We start from the raw sequence: 20473 nt of genomic DNA, 5'->3' as shown, positions 1-20473 counted from the left end.
TACACTATAGACCAGGTTATAGACCAGACTATAGACTAGACTATAGATCAGACTATAGATAAAACTAAAGTACAGACTGTTGACTAGCCTATATAGGAGACTATTGACCATACTATAGATTTGACTATGAACTAGACAATAAATAAAACAATAGACTAGACTATAGGCTGGACTATAGACTAGACTATATACCCGTCTATAGAGTAGACTATACACTAGACTAAAGACTAGACTACAGACTAAACTACATACTAGACTATAGACTAAATTACAGATTACAGACTAGACTATAGAGTATAGACTAGACTATAGAGTATAGACTAGACTAAGACAGTATATAGACCAAACTGTAGACTACACTATAGACCACGTTATAGACCAGACTATGGACTAGACTATAGATAAAACTAAAGTCCAGACTGTTGACTAGACTATATAGGGGACTATTGACCATACTATAGATTTGACTATGGACTAGACTATAAATAAAACAATAGACTAGACTATAGGCTGGACTATAGACTAGACTATATACTAGACCATAGACCCGACTATAGAGTAGACTATAGACTAGACTACAGACTAGACTACAGACTAGACTATAGGCTAGATTATAGACTAGACTGCACTACAGACAAGACTATATACTCGATTCTTAAAGAAACTGTCACAATTCAAAACAAAAACACTTTATAAGACAGATTCCGAATGAAAACTTCTTTAAAAAAGACTCACGATTAAGAATGCAAATAATCTTTAAAGAACAAATACGAAATTTTAACTCATATTACCCGATTTCTTATACATTGAACGAAATACGAATTTTAACTCATATTACCCGATTTCTTATCCATTGAGTGTTTAAACTAGTTTAAACTATTAAAACACTTTATTATCACAAGAATTAAACAGCGATTTCTTTAACAATTTCCTTAACAAATTCCATTTTATTTATGATGGCATTAAGAAATGTTCATTCTTGTTTATTTAAGACTTCTTTTTCAGACAATATTTATTTAAGTATTAAATGAAATGAAAAACGAGGAAAAACAATTGCATTCATTTCACGCATTTTGAAAATGAAAGAAAACATAATATAAACAACAACTACATCACATACAAATTACGCCCTACAATAAAAAAAAATAATAATAAATAAATAACAACAACAGAAAAACTAACAATCACAAGAAATATAGAATATACCGTTAAGTGTCACTAAACGATTAAATGCAACACTCACTCACACTCATTACTCTGTACAAGTCGAAATGTAACGTTAAAATATTTACGATGAACACATGAGAACCAATTACATACATAGTGAGACAAACACACACACATACAGATGCAACAAGTGTTGCAACCCTGCAGTTTGTGGAACTAGTAGAGAGCTAGTCACGTGACTAGTAAAAGGGTGTCAACAGTGGTTGTTCTTATTAAAAGCAATTAGACCTGTCACTCAAACATGTGGTGCATCTAATAGATTCGGTATTATTATAGATATTTGGGATTATCTCTAGTCGTCCACAAAAGAGCAGTAATTATGCCAAAAATGAAGATGACTTACACTGAAAGTGTCAAATGTTCGCGAATAGATAACAAAAAACAATCGAATGTGAATCGATTCCTGTCGATAAATTTGAAGCAGTCAATTCTCTCTCTAATAACCCTTCATTTCAAGCTGTTAACTAAAGTGAAATCTGTTTATGTTTCTTCCTGTCTCTCGCCTGAATTTCTCTCTCAACTATAGACAGTGACCCACTTGAAACTAGCTGGTCAATACTACACCAACATATAATTGTTAAAGTACAAGCTATTTCATGCACACATACATACACAATCTCGCAACACGAAAAAAGATCAATAGACTTTTATTTGATTGGAATTAAATTAGACAACTATTTAAAAGAATGTCAAAAAAAAAAAACAAGAATCACACACATTCCCAAACAAACATATACAAATTTGAAAATTTTTTTTGAGGGAAAAAAAATGTGAATGAACATTTATTTTATTATATTAACCTTATAATTAATTCAAGCGTTGTTGTTGTCAAAGTTTGAACTGAACTCTTAATAAATTTAGTAGAAAAAAAAAACAACAAGCGATTTTGAAGGTTTGAAGGTAATAAGAGATCAATAGTTTACCTTTTAAATTTAAATACTTATTGAACTTTTAAGAAAAAAGCCGCAAATAAATAATTACCGACTATGTAGGTAAAATGTACATGTATATAAATAATATTAAAAACAGAAAAAAACGTTTATGTTATAATTATAAAAAATATTCGTAAAAAAATTTAAAACAATTTATCTTTTAAAGATAAACGTGAAAATTATACAGTAGACAGCAGTTAAGTTGTAAAGACAATTTTTTTAATTAGACTATAGACTATAAACTAGACTACAGACTATACTAAAGACTGGCCTATAGACTAGACTATAAACTTGACTACAGAGTAGACTAAATACTAGACTATAGACTAGACTACAGACTATACTAAAGAATGGACTATAGACTAGACTATAAACTTGACTACAGAGTAGACTAAATACTAGACTATAGACTAGACTATAAATGAAACTATAGACTAGACTATAGTCTAGTCTAAACTATAGACTATACTATAGACTAGACTATAGACTAGACTATAGACTGGACTATAGACTAGACTATAGACTAGACTATAGACTAGACTATAGACTAGACTATAGACTAGACTATAGACTAGACTATAGACTAGACTATAGACTAGACTATAGACTAGACTATAGACTAGACTATAGACTAGACTATAGACTAGACTATAGACTAGACTATAGACTAGACTATAGACTAGACTATAGACTAGACTATAGACTAGACTATAGACTAGACTATAGACTAGACTATAGACTAGACTATAGACTAGACTATAGACTAGACTATAGACTAGACTATAGACTAGACTATAGACTAGACTATAGACTAGACTATAGACTAGACTATAGACTAGACTATAGACTAGACTATAGACTAGACTATAGACTAGACTATAGACTAGACTATAGACTAGACTATAGACTAGACTATAGACTAGACTATAGACTAGACTATAGACTAGACTATAGACTAGACTATAGACTAGACTATAGACTAGACTATAGACTAGACTATAGACTAGACTATAGACTAGACTATAGACTAGACTATAGACTAGACTATAGACTAGACTAGACTAGACTAGACTAGACTAGACTATAGACTAGACTATAGACTAGACTATAGACTGGACTATAGACTGGACTATAGACTAGACTATAGACTAGACTATAGACTAGACTATAGACTAGACTATAGACTAGACTATAGACTTGACTATAGACTAGACTATAGACTTGACTATAGACTAGACTATAGACTAGACTATAGACTAGACTAGACTATAGACTAGACTATAGACTAGACTATAGACTAGACTAGACTATAGACTAGATAATTGTATAAATAACTGTAATCAAAGTAAAATTGTTAATGGGGTTATACTGGTAACCTACTAAATAATTAAAATTTCTGTAAATATTTATAAACTTGATGTAAATATTTTTCAACAAGACTAGCTTATTATTTAAATAAATAATGATTTTAAGATTATTGTCTTTGTTCCTACAATAGATTGAACCATTTTTTTATATATACATATATAAAATATCTGTCAATAATTACTTTACTTACACTAACGCAATCTTTAAAACAATTACTTTCAAAATATAAAACTTTAAAATCTTTTTTCAAAATCAAACAAAGCATTTCAAATTGGAACATAGTTTTTAAAGTCAATAATCTCCTTCTTTCCAAGTAATCAAACAACAAATAAATGTTTAGACAAGAAAAAAACTAAACAAAATCTAGATTTTAAATTTAAAAACTATATTTCCAAAAAAAATAAGCAAACAAATATAAATAATAACAATAACAACAAAAGATGTTTTTAATGATCAATCAAAAGTAAAAGAAAGCAAAAAAATATTTATAACAACTTTAAGTAGAAGTCGTTGACGTTGTCAGGGCAAGCGTTTATAATCTAGAAAATTGAAAAATTAACATTTGATTTTTTATATTTTTTGAGTAGTTTTTGTTTGTATTGTTCACACTGTAGCTATAAAAAAAACTATTGGCTTGTGATAATATTTACGATCGGCTGGCTGTCTTATTGTTGATGTTATTGTTATTGTTTTTTTTCGTTTTCATTATTATTATTAAATAGTGTTTTTTTACATACTACTAGCGGTATGGAATAAGGTTATCAACATCTTTTTACTAGTCTTAATTATTTACTCGTAAATAGTTTGATTATAAACTAAAACTTAACTAAACTATATTACTACATCATATATTAATATATTTAATCAACAATATAATTGAATTTTATTTGATATTTTTCTACCCTTTATCACTAAATGTACTCACTCGTACTTGTTCGTTTATTGAAAGTTCAGAGTGATAATTTTTTCGAAAAAAGACAACAAAACAAAAACGAAAATTTATGTAACATTATGTTATATAAAGTTTTAAGAAACTTTGAATCGCTCCTGTTTACGGAGCGATGTCACAGTTAGGAAAGTTCGGAAAATAAGGGATTCAAGTCATTTTTTCGACTGGGTTTTATAAGAGGATTCACTTTATATTACACTTCTTTCTTTAGAACACTGATTCGGTTAAACTTCTAGTTTAAAACCCCTTGGGAATCGGCAAGTTTCCTCTCCCTCTTCTCTTTCTTTATATTCTTTTTGTTTTTCTAATGTTTTGTTTCTATATTTTTGGAATTTCACTTACTACGAAGGGAATCATAATGGACCTTTACAAATCAGTATAATATATTAAATCGAAAACCTCTTAACTTTAACATCCAATTGTTATGTTTGCTGGGTAAGAGGTACATTAGAACTGATTTATCTTGCCAACCAAACAATTTCCAAATCAATAACTAATTTATAAGAAATCGAAAAAGATAACAACATAAATTTAGTTTTTTTAAAAGTACATAGGTATTTAAAATATTGTACTAAATATTCTTGAAATACTATACAATCTTCTGAAATTTAATTTAAAATCTAAAAACCAATACATATAAGAAATACATATGTATATATCAATGTGTGTTAAATACTAATAATCTCTTTTAAACATCACAACAATAAGTTGTTAAACATTTAAAAAGAAAATAAATTAAGTTTTAAAAACATATTATTTCAAGTACAAATAATACAAATACAAACATATATAGCTAGTATATATACTAATAATATTGTTTAGACATTATACAATATTATGCAATTCCAAAATCTTTTAAAAATTTTACTTTTAAAAAACTCTCAAGTGTCACCTAAGTGTCGACAAAGTGTGTGGGAAAGTAATGCAGGGACGTTTTTTAAAAAGATATTAAGGATCCTAATCAGTGATGCATACGTTCTGTAACGATCTGTATAGCAGAAAGAGTAGGAGTTTTTTTTAATACAAATAAAAAACACCGGATGTTTTTTTCTCTTATTTTTTATGAGTAAAATGTGTGTGCATGTTTCAAAATTCCCTAGTATTGTTGTTGGAAATATTTTGTTATTTTTTTATCATTAAATATGTTTTTGTTTTTTTTTTTTTCACTTTCATTTTATATAAAAAAATCTTGTCATACATGCACACATAAATAAGTATATCATACGTTTATACTAATACATACAAATATTGCATTAATATAAAAACAAAACTTTTCAAAATAAAAGTCGAATTTTAAATACCCTTTTCAAAATCTTTACATTTCTTCAATAAATACTAATAAAAGTTCAAAATGAGAGGATCACCATTATAATAATGGATGAATTCAGAATACACTCCTTAAAGGAGTTATCAGATATTTGGTTTTATCCCAGAGTGAACTACTGATCCTCAAACGTTTGCATAAACTTTTTAAAACAAATTTTCTATGATCGGTTTTAAATTTGGGAAACGATCCTCAAGATTCAATATATCTGGGCAAAGCTTAAGGTTTAAAATTATTAGTATCCATCTAGATTTACTTTTTTCATCTGTTCGTAGTAAAATTAAATAGATCCTACTATAATATTACAAATGCTTTGATTTATTCAGAACACCTGCAATACCTTTACGAAAAGAAAAACAGTCAGTCATAAAAATATATATATATGGTACACGGAAAATATTCCGAATTAGAATCTGTATTGTTGTTATTCTTTTAAGTATTAAAAAGAGTAACAGACACACATGCATACAAGAATACAGTGTACGTTTAAATAAACGTACACACATCTATAACGTCAAGCCCCCACGCGGTTAAAAATAACTTAACACAAACGATATACGTATGTATGTACGTATAACCATGAACACGATTCTCTATATTTTAGACTTCACTATCTGTTCAAATTGAAAGAGCCAAAAAGTCAAATAACAAATTGTCAAATACCATTAACACAAGCACAAGAAGAAGAACCAAAATATAAACATTTATGTTGACAATTTCAAATATTTTTCTTTCATTTCTTCTTCTTGTGCAAATATTATTAATTTGGAGATTAGTATGGATATGATAAAAAAAAATCGGCCGATTTGTGTTAAAAGTACAAAAGAGTTATTTTATTTTAAGAACAAACTAATTTAAAATATTCATAAAACAATCCAGATTTTAAGACGATCTAGCTAAGTCGGACAAACTGTTGTTGGCAATTTTCCTTAAGTGTTCTACGTTATTGATAGTGGGAATCGGTAGAGGATTTCGAAAAATCTCTAAAAAATTTCATGAGAATCAGAGCTTAATTGGACGTATGTAGAATATGGATTAGACTATATACTAAACTATATACCAGACTGTAGACTTGAGTATAGACTAGATTATAGATTTGAATATAGACTAGACTAAAGAATAGACAATAGGCTAGACTATAGACTTGACTGTAGACTAGACTATGGACTAGACTATAAACAAGAATATAAACTAAACTATAGACTAATGACTAGGATATAGATTATATTATAGAGTAAAATATAGAATAGACTATTGAGTAGAATATAGACTAGACTATAGACTAGACAATAGACATAGACTTAAGGCTAGACTTTAGACTAGACTTTGGACTAGACTGTATACTAGACTAAACTAAAGACTAGACTATAGACTAGACTACAGACTGTACTATAGACTAGAGTATAGACTAAACTATAAACAAGACTATAGACTAGACTATAGACTAGACTATAGGCTAGACTATAGACTAAACTATTGACTAGACTGTAGGCTAGACTAAACTAAGGACTAGACTATAGACTAGACTAAAGAATAAACAATAGGCTAGACTATAACCTTAACTGCAGACTAGACTATGGACTAGACCATAAACAAGAATACACACTAAACTATAGACTAATGACTAGACTTTGGACTAGACTGTAGACTAGACTAAACTAAAGACAAGACTATAGAATACACTATAGACTAGACTACAGACTGTACTATAGACTAGACTATAGACTAGACTATAGACTAGACTATAGACTAGACTATAGACTAGACTATAGACTAGACTATAGACTAGACTATAGACTAGACTATAGACTAGACTATAGACTAGACTATAGACTAGACTATAGACTAGACAATAGACTAGACTATAGACTAGACTATAGACTAGACTATAGACTAGACTATAGACTAGACTATAGACTAGACTATAGACTAGACTATAGACTAGACTATAGACTAGACTATAGACTAGACTATAGACTAGACTATAGACTAGACTATAGACTAGACTATAGACTAGACTATAGACTAGACTATAGACTAGACTATAGACTAGACTATAGACTAGACTATAGACTAGACTATAGACTAGACTATAGACTAGACTATAGACTAGACTATAGACTAGACTATAGACTAGACTATAGACTAGACTATAGACTAGACTATAGACTAGACTATAGACTAGACTATAGACTAGACTAGACTATAGACTAGACTATAGACTAGACTATAGACTAGACTATAGACTAGACTATAGACTAGATTTTAGACTAGACTGTAGGCTAGACTATGGACTAAACTAAAGACCAGACTATACAATAGACTATAGGCTAAACTATATACTAAACAATAGACTTGACTAAAAAACTGTGACTTTACTATAGACTAGACTAAAGACTAGACTATAGGATAGACTATGTACTACACTAGACTATAGACTCGACTATGGACTGGACTATATACTAGACTGTAGATTAGACTACACACTATACTATGGTCTAGACTATAAACTAGACTATACTATACTATACTAGACTTTTTTAGACTAGACTATACACTAAACTATAGACTAGACTGTATACTATAGACGAGAATATAGTCTAAACTATAGATTAGAATATAGACTAAACTATAGACTAAAATGTAGATGAAACTATACACTAGACTATAGATTAGAAAATAGATTACACTAGAATAATTTTATCTGAATTTTTATTAAAAAAGAAAAAAATCTGTAGAGATCGTTCCTTAATGGTCCCTAATTCGTAATTGTTCTTTAGTAGAACTTTGATTTTCAGCAAAACGCCGATTAACATTCTCCACAATTCTGTAGAAACCGATAACACTAAAAGACATCGGCCATATGTACATTTATTTATATTGTCTCCTCGCTAGTTGTTGTTATTGTTTAAACAATAACTGTAACATTTCCCAGGAGATAATAGAAGTGTACTAAATAAACATAACTGACTTTGTTTCTTAATAAAATAGTAAAAGAATTTATAGTTTACTTTCTTAATTTTAAAAATTATTTTTTTTTTTTTTTGTTATTATTTGTTAAAGATATTATCAATAAACTGTTAAATTAAAAAAAAATGTGGCCAGTCATGCTATTTTGTTTAAAAACATCAAAATAGATAAATAAAAATTTAATTTAAATTTCCAAAAAATATAATGATTACTAATACTCCAAAAAAGAAATTATTGATGGCATTTACTTTATTATTTCATCAGCTATTTTTAACTTGATTTAATATTTAAAGAATACTTTCCCTTTTTATTTCAAGAGTTAAACAAGTAGGTAAATAAACTGATTTCTTCTAATGAAATTTATTTAAAAATTGCAAATATTTTGGGCAACAATTTCAAGATTTAATTAAATATTTTAATTATATTGAATTTTTTTTTTTTTGAAACAATTTAAACATTATTAATTATTTTGCAATTTTTTGCTTTTACAAAAATTTAACCGCCTTTTTAACTGGTTTCTTTTGGTTGTTGTTGTTTTTTTGCCCAAAGGCATGTGATATTCATAAGGCATTAAGTGGTTTACTCGTGTTATTTGAAATTATTCAATAATCCATGAAATACGTAGATTTTATATATTATGTACAAGTTTATAAGTATTTTAGAAAATCGTGCAAGGCTTTTTTATATAATTAGCAAAAAAAAAAAAAAATAATTAAAACTGAAAATATAAAAAAAACATAATACATATTTAGGTATTATTATAGAAGTCTATTTTAAAGCAAGTCCATACATATAGTGTTTTTTTAGAAAGCTTAAAATTAAAACAAGTGATTGATGGATAATGTTTGTCCTTAACCTCAACTTAATGCGTAGTTTTTATTTAAAGTTATTTATAAATTGAGTTTTTAAGTTATAAATAGCATTTTCACTATTTTTTATATTAAATTTAAAAGGTTTTATTTTGATAGATTTAAGTGGTTTTCGCTGGAATAAAATGGTACTCTTCTAAACGAGTCTTTTATGAGCCCAACTCCCGATCAGTTCTGATTCATTTTTTCATCTTTTTTGTGTCATTCATGTCACAGTCGAATTACTGGTCGTTTTAAAGTTATTTTTGAATCATATTATAGTCATTTTAGAGTCTTTTCTGAGTATTTTTTATGTCTGTTACAGACAAATACAATGATAATAAAAACAGTTTTTGATCTTCCGATTAGACTATAGTCTAGTCTATAGTCTAGTCTATAGTCTAGTCTATAGTCTAGTCTATAGTCTAGTCTATAGTCTAGTCTATAGTCTAGTCTATAGTCTAGTCTATAGTCTAGTCTATAGTCTAGTCTATAGTCTAGTCTATAGTCTAGTCTATAGTCTAGTCTATAGTCTAGTCTATAGTCTAGTCTATAGTCTAGTCTATAGTCAAATCTATAGTCTAGTCTATAGTCTAGTCTATAGTCTAGTCTATAGTCTAGTCTATAGTCTAGTCTATAGTCTAGTCTATAGTCTAGTCTATAGTCTAGTCTATAGTCTAGTCTATAGTCTAGTCTATAGTCTAGTCTATAGTCTAGTCTATAGTCTAGTCTATAGTCTAGTCTATAGTCTAGTCTATAGTCTAGTCTATAGTCTAGTCTATAGTCTAGTCTATAGTCTAGTCTATAGTCTAGTCTATAGTCTAGTCTATAGTCTAGTCTATAGTCTAGTCTATAGTCTAGTCTATAGTCTAGTCTATAGTCTAGTCTATAGTCTAGTCTATAGTCTAGTCTATAGTCTAGTCTGTAGTCTAGTCTATAGTCTAGTCTATAGTCTAGTCTATAGTCTAGTCTATAGTCGTCTATAGTCTAGTCTATAGTCTAGTCTATAGTCTAGTCAATAGTCTAGTCTATAGTCTAGTCAATAGTCTAGTCTATAGTCTAGTCTATAGTCTAGTCTATAGTCTAGTCTATAGTCTAGTCTATAGTCTAGTCTATAGTCTAGTCTATAGTCTAGTCTATAGTCTAGTCTATAGTCTAGTCTATAGTCTAGTCTATAGTCTAGTCTAGTCTATAGTCTAGTCTATGGTCTAGTCTATAGTCTAGTCTATAGTCTAGTCTATAGTCTAGTCTATAGTCTAGTCTATAGTCTAGTCTATAGTCTAGTCTATAGTCTAGTCTATAGTCTAGTCTATAGTCTAGTCTATAGTCTAGTCTATAGTCTAGTCTATAGTCTAGTCTATAGTCTAGTCTATAGTCTAGTCTATAGTCTAGTCTATAGTCTAGTCTATAGTCTAGTCTATAGTCTAGTCTATAGTCTAGTCTATAGTCTAGTCTATAGTCTAGTCTATAGTCTAGTCTATAGTCTAGTCTATAGTCTAGTCTAGTCTAGTCTATAGTCTAGTCTATAGTCTAGTCTATAGTCTAGTCTATAGTCTAGTCTATAGTCTAGTCTAGTCTAGTATAGTCTAGTCTATAGTCTAGTCTATAGTCTAGTCTATAGTCTGTTATAGTCTAGTCTATAGTCTAGTCTATAGTCTAGTCTATGTCTAGTCTATAGTCTAGTCTATAGTCTAGTGCTATAGTCTAGTCTATAGTCTAGTCTATAGTCTAGTCTATAGTCTAGTCTATGTCTAGTCTATAGTCTAGTCTATAGTCTAGTCTATAGTCTAGTCTATAGTCTAGTCTATAGTCTAGTCTATAGTCTAGTCTATAGTCTAGTCTATAGTTAGTCTATAGTCTAGTCTATAGTCTAGTCTATAGTCTAGTCTATAGTCTAGTCTATAGTCTAGTCTATAGTAGTCTATAGTCTAGTCTATAGTCTAGTCTATAGTCTAGTCTATAGTCTAGTCTATAGTCTAGTCTATAGTCTAGTCTATAGTCTAGTCTATAGTCTAGTCTATAGTCTAGTCTATAGTCTAGTCTATAGTCTAGTTCTATAGTCTAGTCTATAGTCTCTAGTCTATAGTCTAGTCTATAGTCTAGTCTATAGTCTAGTCTATAGTCTAGTCTATAGTCTAGTCTATAGTCTAGTCTATAGTCTAGTCTATTAGTCTAGTCTATAGTCTAGTCTATAGTCTAGTCTATAGTCTAGTCTATAGTTAGTCTAGTCTATAGTTCTAGTCTTAGTCTAGTCTATAGTCTAGTCCTATAGTCGAGTCTATTTAGTCTATAGTCTAGTCTATAGTCTAGTCTATAGTCTAGTCTATAGTCTAGTCTATAGTCTAGTCTATAGTCTAGTCTATAGTCTAGTCTATAGTCTAGTCTATAGTCTAGTCTATAGTCTAGTCTATAGTCTAGTCTATAGTCTGTCTATAGTCTAGTCTATAGTCTAGTCTATAGTCTAGTCTATAGTCTAGTCTATAGTCTAGTCTATAGTCTAGTCTATAGTCTAGTCTATAGTCTAGTCTATAGTCTAGTCTATAGTCTAGTCTATAGTCTAGTCTATAGTCTAGTCTATAGTCTAGTCTATAGTCTAGTCTATAGTCTAGTCTATAGTCTAGTCTATAGTCTAGTCTATAGTCTAGTCTATAGTCTAGTCTATAGTCTAGTCTATAGTCTTGTCTATAGTCTAGTCTATAGTCTAGTCTACAGTTTAGTCTATAGTCTAGTCTATAGTCTATCCATTCGAATCACCAACTCAATTTATTAATCACTTTTAGTTCACCAAAAGGAGTAAAAAAATTACTCAATGTACTGATTAATCATCCAACAATATTCCAAATGTTAGTCTGGTCTATAGTTTGATCTATAGTCTGGTCTAGTTTATTACCTAGCTAGCCTGTGGACTTTCTATTTCTATTGTCAAAAAGTATTATTCGTTGTCAAAAAGTACAATAGTACTGAATTATCCAAACCTGGTTCTCACCATTGTTTTGTCATTTAATTTTGATTTGAGTTGTAAGTACTGAAAAAACTCGTTAATTTTCTTGTAAAAATTCCCTTATGATGCAATAAATATAAAAACCAAACAAAAATAACAAATCAATTTATTAAGTAATACAAATTAAGTAGGTGATTATTTGACGGTTTGTCATTGATTAGATTGTCACGTGAAATTTTAAATTCCTTATAGGTTTAATCTATAAAAGTTTAAATTATATAAAATGTATAAGTTAGTACTCTTATAGATATGTATGCAGCTGTATCATTTATTTTTTTACTTATCGAAGACTTGTTTTTTTTATAAACTTTTTGTTAACTTAAGTAAAAAAAAGAGTTCAACAACTTAAATAAATAAATATGAAATCTTAATTTCTTATCGTCATCTATATATTTGTGTACTTCTTTTGATAAGATGGCTGTCAAATGAAAAAAATGTATATATATACAACAATCTTTATAAGTTAGTTAACAACCATAATCTGTCGTTAGCTGTCTATATCTTTCGTTCTAAATTTGTTACTAAGTTCAAGTCATAAACAACTAATATAAAGTTTTATAATTATTTTTGAAACATATTTAGAAAAAAACTCACATGTTAGTAACTAACTGTACTATTTTTACTAATATGTAAGTATTTTTGAAAATAAAAATATTAGAAATTAGAAGGTTTTATTGAAACTTTATATGATATAATTTATTTTCTCAGATTAAGTATTTAAAAGCGCTATACAAGGCACGAGTACAAGTATCGAAATTATTAACAGAATGACTGACAATTTCTCAGCTGCAGTTAGTTGATTATTGGGAATATAAACTCATTATTTTGGTTTATAAATCTAACAATTTTTTTTTTGGTGTGATAAGATATCAAAAATATTTAATACGAAATTTTTTTTTTTGCTTCCTACACTCAAGAGTTTTTAGATTAAAATTAACCATTGATTAAATCAATGTTGTTTTTATCTGATATATATAGTCCATGTATGAATACTTGTAAATTCTTTCATTGGTAGTAGCAGTAGTTATAATAAAAAAATTTCAAAATTTCACTTAACTACAAGTACATATAATAATAATCTTGTTTATATATATTTTAGTTTAAGTTTTTTCTGTTTTTTTTTTTTTTTTGGTGGCAGAACAAAATGTGTTTTGAATTTTAAAAGAAAGCCCCAGAACCAAATAATCAATATACTTATAGTGGGCAGATTTATTGCTTTTTTTCCTTATTGTCTTGAATTTCTGCATGTGCAGTAAATATTTTACATTAAATCGATAACGCGTTTCTTTTTAAAAGGAAATGAAAGGTTGTGTTGAACTGAATTCAAAATTTGTGTGTTCAATGCCCCCTTTTTTCATTCGAAAGTAACGTACTTCATATTATTATTTACATTTTATTATATATATTATTATTGTTGTTGTGTTTGTTGACAACAAATCAATATACAACCTAACACAGCACATGTGTGTGATCATATTTAAATAAATCAAATGACTAAAATTGAAAAAAAAAATCCCAGTTTAGTTTAATAATAATAAATAAAAATATGTAATTAATTAAGGCAAACATTTTGTGTTGTTGATTATTATTGCAAATCTCCAAATTATTTACTTTTGTATTTATGCATAATAAATACTTGTAGGAGGTACTAATAAAATTAATAACAAACATTTTGTTAATACAGTTCGTGGCAAAAAAATAATAATAATCTTTTTGGTTATCTTGGAAAAAATTTATGTTTCACGTAAATTTTAGAATAATAAGTTTGGTATAGAAGAAATAATATACAGAACAGTTAATGATTTGAATATACAAAATCTAACAGGCATGGGATATTCTGAAGTATTGTAATTTTTTAACTTTTTGACATTGACATTTTTTCACTACCCCTACAACACATAAAGTACATACTTTTTCTTATATTATGAAGAAGTCAAAAGATTAGTTCGTAACATAGTCTATTAACTAGTCAAAGAACTCAAGAATGCTAAATAGACCAGTCAGAAGAATGACCCGTAAACTAGTGCACGAATTAGTTGTGTAGATTAGTCTAGTCCATATACTAGTCTATAAAATAGTTAAAATACTAGTCAATAGACTAGTCTCTAGACCAGCCAATAGGTTAGTTCATATAAGTATTCCATATAAACTGGTAAATAGACTAGACAATAGAGCATTGTATAGTCAGAATAGTCAAAAGACTGGTCCATTGACTAAACAAAAGACTAAACAGCAGACTAGACAAAAAACCATAACTAGTTCATATAAACTAGTAAATAGACTAGTCTATAACTATACTACTCAATATTGACTAGACGAAAGGCTGGTCTAAAAAATAGTCGAATAGCCAAAATAATAGTCCGTAGACAAAACAGCAGACAAGTCCGTATAGTAGAAAAGAGACTAGTCAGTAGTCTTTAAACTAGTCAATAGACTATTCTACGGATTAGTTAACCCATAGACTAGTCAAAAACCATCCTTTAGATTATTTCCTAGATTAGTAAATAGTTTAAACGGTCATAGACTAGTCGAAAGACTGGTCCATGGGCTAGACAAAATACTAGTCCATAGACTAAACAGCAGACTAATCAATAGACTAGTCCATAGACTAAATAAAATACTAGTATATAGACTAGTTTTTAGACTAGTCCATAGACTATTTTTTAGACTGGTTTTAAGACTAGTTTTTAGACTAGGTTTTGGAATAGTCAACAGACTAATGCATAGACTAGCCCATAGATACGATAAAATACGAAAACACTACTCCATAGACAAGACTAGTCAGTAGACTAGCTCATAAAAAAGACAAAATACTAGTTCATAATCCATGTACTAGGATTAGTCAATAGACTAGTCCATAACTTAGAACAAAAACTAGGCCATATATCAGTCAAAAGATTATCCAATAGATAGTTCATTGATTCTTTCATAGATTAGTCAATAGATAAAAAGTTGATTAAGTAATTTTGATTTTAAAAATGTACTCTTTTAGAAAAACAGCTGTTAAGTATTGTTTGAAAATTTCGTCTCCCTGAGAAATTCTACGAAGTAAGTTCTTTTTTTTTGAAAATCTGCTTTTTCCGCAAGAGAAGTTGAAGAAATGAGTACAAAAAAAAACACTTCTTAATGGGAAACACTTTTAAATTAATAAAATAAATAAAATTATTTATTGCATAGTTTATTTAGTTTTCCTTTTATATTAAAACAAACAGAAGTTTCTTTGACTTTGATTTCCCACTGTTAAAACACTAACTTAAACTAATTTAGCAACTCTGTGATACTCCCTCCATATTAAATTGAGACATTTACACAAACAAAACAATAACAAAATGTAAACAATGCATTCACACACTTACCTTTCTACCTATTGTATACATGTTTGTACGAGTGTTTGATAAATTTACGTGCGACGACAACAAACATGCAAACAAACATGGCTGTAAAATATAATGACGACATTTTTTCATTCATAATTATTTTCATTCACAAAATAGATAAACAAAAACAAATTTTATACTTTTAACATGGCGCTTTAAATAATTAGACAGTAATTGAGACTCAGGATAAAAACAAACTTTAAATAACTTCACATACCAACAAAAACCAAAGCCTTGACTTTTCAATGACACATTTGTACACACTTTTCTATTAAGTTTATTTTTTTTTGTATTGTTATTAACTAATTAATTTTATACACCAAAACATTTAAACATTATTTAACAATAGTAAACTCACTGTATAGGTTATATAGAAAACAATTATCACTTTAAAACATAAAAATTAAATTACACGTTATTAATCAAGCCGGCGTTAGCGAAACAATACAAATTGAAACTAAATGGTAGTGATAAACTAAAATAGAGTTGCCATTATTATTTTATATATAGAAATACATACTGTATAAGGAAATGGGTTTATGATGGGGGCGGTGTTTGGTATTAATGCCCAATTTGTAAAAAGTTTACACTCAAAGTTTAATTGTGTTAGAAATACTATTTATTGGGAATAATTTTATATGGGGAAGAAAATTTTAATTGGAAATAGAAGTTTGGAATGAATAAAAGGAAATTTTACGATTAAAAAAACATAATAAAGTTTTTTAAATTGTTTTTTTTTTAATTTTTAAGATTTAAGGTTATTTACATAAATAAATACCCATTTTTTGTTTAATTTTAAAATTTTGCTCTTTTTCTCCTACAATTCAATCATATTTTTAAAAACTTGAAATCAAATAACATTAATTACTTTTTCTTGTGTTTAATACATATTATTTTTTAAAAAATGTTAAGATTTATTGTTTTGTACAGATATATAAATAGGCAAGGACAATTTGGTTTAATTTTAAAACAAAAAAAGGTGAAAAACTTTTGGTTTCAAATGAAATTATTGGCTAAAGGCCACCATCTTATATGGAATTGAAAATTTTACATTTTGAATATTATTTATAAATAAAATATATAAGTAATTCTTTTGTTAAATATATGTTTTGTGATAAAAATAAAGAACATTCATATTTTTACAGTAAATATGTGTTAATGAAAATTCGGTTAATTTATTCATAAATTAAAATACCTTAAAAAAAATATTTGAAAATTTTAACAAGAAAACTTTTAGAAATTCATCCAAAAAAGTAGTTCCTAGTACTTAACAAGTACTTTTCGATATCGTAAAATACCGCGGTACCCCACGACATTATCAGTACTTTTTCTAACTATATACATATGTATTTCAAAACCCGATTTCTCAGTGTATTTTCTTTAAATACCTTATTAATGAATAATTAAATTTACAATCTGTCTACAATGTATAATTAATATGCCCAGCACATACTTAATAAATACGATTCATAAGTGGAATATTTAATATAATCAAAAAAACATATGTATGCATAAATATGCACATATGTGGAGGCAAACATACATAAATACATATGTATGTACATCCCATACATATTATGTTTATGTATGGCCAAATAATAAGAATAACAACAACAAATATTATCGATATCCAAAAATAACTTGGAAACAATCATAACAGCAATTATGTATAGGGCTTCCTTTCGTCACAATTTAGTATTGACTTTTTCAAGCTCAATTCTTTTGCTTTTTTCAATATTCTTATTGTTAATATTTGCTACTTTAAGCCCATTTTGCTGACAAAATATAACAGCAATAATAATGCCACAACAACTACATCAATGTCACTAAAAGGGGCAAAAACAAAAACACGAATTTAAAACCTATAATTCTAGCAGTCTCTTAATTGCCTACGATTTTTTTAAAAACATTACACCTCTTTATTATCCTTCTTAAACCAGTGTTTCCCAAAATTTGTTTTATTAAAATCATAAAGACAACAAACTCTTACTTTCTCTTTATCCACTTTAAAGCATCCTTTTTTAATCATGTCTTTTCTTCATCTTCTTTTCCAGAATAAATGGCCACAACAAATCAAAATCATCGAAAACCGACCAATGATGAACCGGCTGCTTCTGAATCTTTGGTTAACAAAGTTATAAATGAATCAGATGAAGTCGAAGAGGTCGATAAATCAACAGCTGCCGTTGTCATACCACCCGACAGTGGCTGGGCTTGGGTGGTTATGGTAGCCTCCTTCCTTTGCTGTACAGTCATTGATGGTATTGTCTTCTGTTCCGGTCTCATTCAGTCTAGCCTTATCGAAGAGTTTCAAGTGTCCAAAGGTTATGTGGCGTTTGTATCTTCATTGCTCAGTGGTTGCTACTTAATGGCTGGTCCATTTGTAAGTGCTTTGGCCAATCGTTTTGGTTTCCGGCCAGTAACTATTGCTGGTGCTCTTTTTGCAGCTGTCTGCTTTATTGTATCCAGTTATGCCACCAGTGTGGAAATGCTCTTCATAACTTACGGTATTTTGGGTGGCATTGGCTTCTGTATGGTCTATATTCCCGCCGTGGTCATAATTGGTTTCTATTTTGAAAAATGGAGAGCTTTGGCCACCGGTTTGGCTATGTGCGGTTCAGGTGTGGGTACTTTCGTATTCGCTCCCTTGACCAACTACATGTTGAGCCAATTTAGCTGGCGCCAAACTATGATGTATCAAGGTTTCATTATCATTGGTTGTGCCATCTTTGGCTTGGCTTTCAGACCTATCCAACCTCTTACTTTAGCCGTAGTCGAGGAAGAAGATGAGAAGAGGAAATTGAATGGTCATGGCAATGCTGTTGCTCCTAAACCTCAATTTGCCACCACTGCCTTTAGCAAGCCCTTACCTGAGGGACGTTTTGCCTATTCTATGCCCAACTCTGCCCACAACACCTATGTGGGTGCTTCGCCCAAACATCACTATCCCACAGCTGCTGAGGTATTCAAAGGTGTCAATATGGAACGCCGACTATCGGGCCAAAGCAAGGGTACTGAATTAAAGAACTTACGTAAATCTCAACCAACCACACCTAATGGTGAAACTCAACAAATGACCTTCAATCTCAACAAGGAACTGACCACAGTCGGCGAAAATGAAGAAGAAACCGAAAATGAAAACTTGTTGGAGACTGAGGCCAAGCCCACCATTGTACAAGGCCGTCGTCACACTGTTTCCGGCAGACGTCCACCAAATATTGGCAGTCGCAGCAATGTTGGCTCTCAAGATGCCGTCAACACCAGCGTTACCCGTCCCATGTATCGTGATGATATCTTCTTCTCCGGCTCCCTTACACGAATACCCCAATACCAGTCACAATCCTCCTTGGCCTATCACATGTCCGTCACCCGTCTACCCACCAAAACCGAAGAATTGGAAGCTCGTTCTAAGGGCTGTCACTTGTGTCCCGAAGCTGTACGTCGTACTTTATCCACTATGTTGGATGTAACTCTGTTGAAATCACCCTCTTTCATGTTATTGGCTTTCTCCGGTTTCTTGACAATGATGGGTTTCTTCGTTCCCTTTACATTCTTGGTGCCTAGAGCAGAATTGGCTGGCATGGATACCGGTTCGGCTTTGGGTGTTGTGTCCGGTATTGGTTTGATCAATACAATTGCTAGGATATTGTGTGGTTTCGTCTCATCCTTCCCCAGTGTTAAGCCTCTATGGTTAAACAATATTGCCATTACCGCTGGTGGTGTTGCCACAATTTTCAGTGGTGTCGTCATTACCAGTGCCAGTCAGTGGACTTTTGCTGTTTTGTTCGGTTTGTGTATTGCCTGCTTCTCGGCTTTGAGATCTCTCATTGCTGTCGAAATGATTGGTTTGGAGAAATTGACAAATGCTTATGGTTTCCTGATGTTGTTCCAGGGTATAGCTGCTACCGTAGGCAGTCCTATTGCCGGTAAGTTGGTAGAATTAATTATGTACATATATATAATGAATAGAAATCGGGAATGTTAATTTTATAGGTTAAGGTGAAACCATATATACAAATGAAAGTGATATCGTTTATGGAACCGTTTTATAGAAACCTTTTAGATTCGAAATTAGTTTTGAGGTTGAGTTATAGAGTTGATATTCACTCTATAGATCAGTTCCTGTTAGTTCTTCTATCAATTTTTTAGACATTTTTGACTTCTGAAACCATTTAGTTTTTCCATCAATTGTTTTCATTTGGAAGAATCATAAAGTTCATACTAGTTCCATAGAACGCCACTGAAATATAAATTTTCTTTGAAATTGTTGCCTTCGGAACTAATCGTTACACGAACGGTTCTGGAGCTACTTTTATCCATCAATGATTTTGATTAGAAATTGTCATCTTTGGTACTAGTTCTTGGGTATCTTTAAAGAACAAATAGCTTTCTTAGGAATAAGTTCATTTTCCAAATATTTTGTTTGATAAGATATTCATTAAGATATCTCGAAGAAGGATTAAGATATGACAGAAAT

General features: G+C 29.7%; 1 protein-coding gene across 4 annotated transcripts in view; it reads left to right on the top strand.

Moving 5' to 3' along the window:
- LOC119616143 (monocarboxylate transporter 12) overlaps positions 1-20473 on the top strand; it is a 35729-nt gene that overhangs the window by 11680 nt on the left and 3576 nt on the right. For all 4 annotated transcript variants that reach the window (XM_037972400.1, XM_037972396.1, XM_037972398.1 and 1 more), the window contains one exon: positions 18051-19922. In XM_037972400.1, the coding sequence (XP_037828328.1) occupies positions 18056-19922 (1867 nt within the window). In that variant the 5' untranslated portion in view covers positions 18051-18055. The remainder of the gene's footprint in view (positions 1-18050; positions 19923-20473) is intronic.

The sequence above is a fragment of the Lucilia sericata genome, unplaced genomic scaffold (assembly GCF_015586225.1).
Source record: "Lucilia sericata isolate MDLA Ls3-8-SP2 unplaced genomic scaffold, ASM1558622v1 Contig000058F_arrow, whole genome shotgun sequence".
Taxonomy (NCBI): domain Eukaryota; kingdom Metazoa; phylum Arthropoda; class Insecta; order Diptera; family Calliphoridae; genus Lucilia; species Lucilia sericata.
Note: the sequence above shows the minus strand (reverse complement) of the source record. Positions and strands in the feature narration are given on the sequence as shown.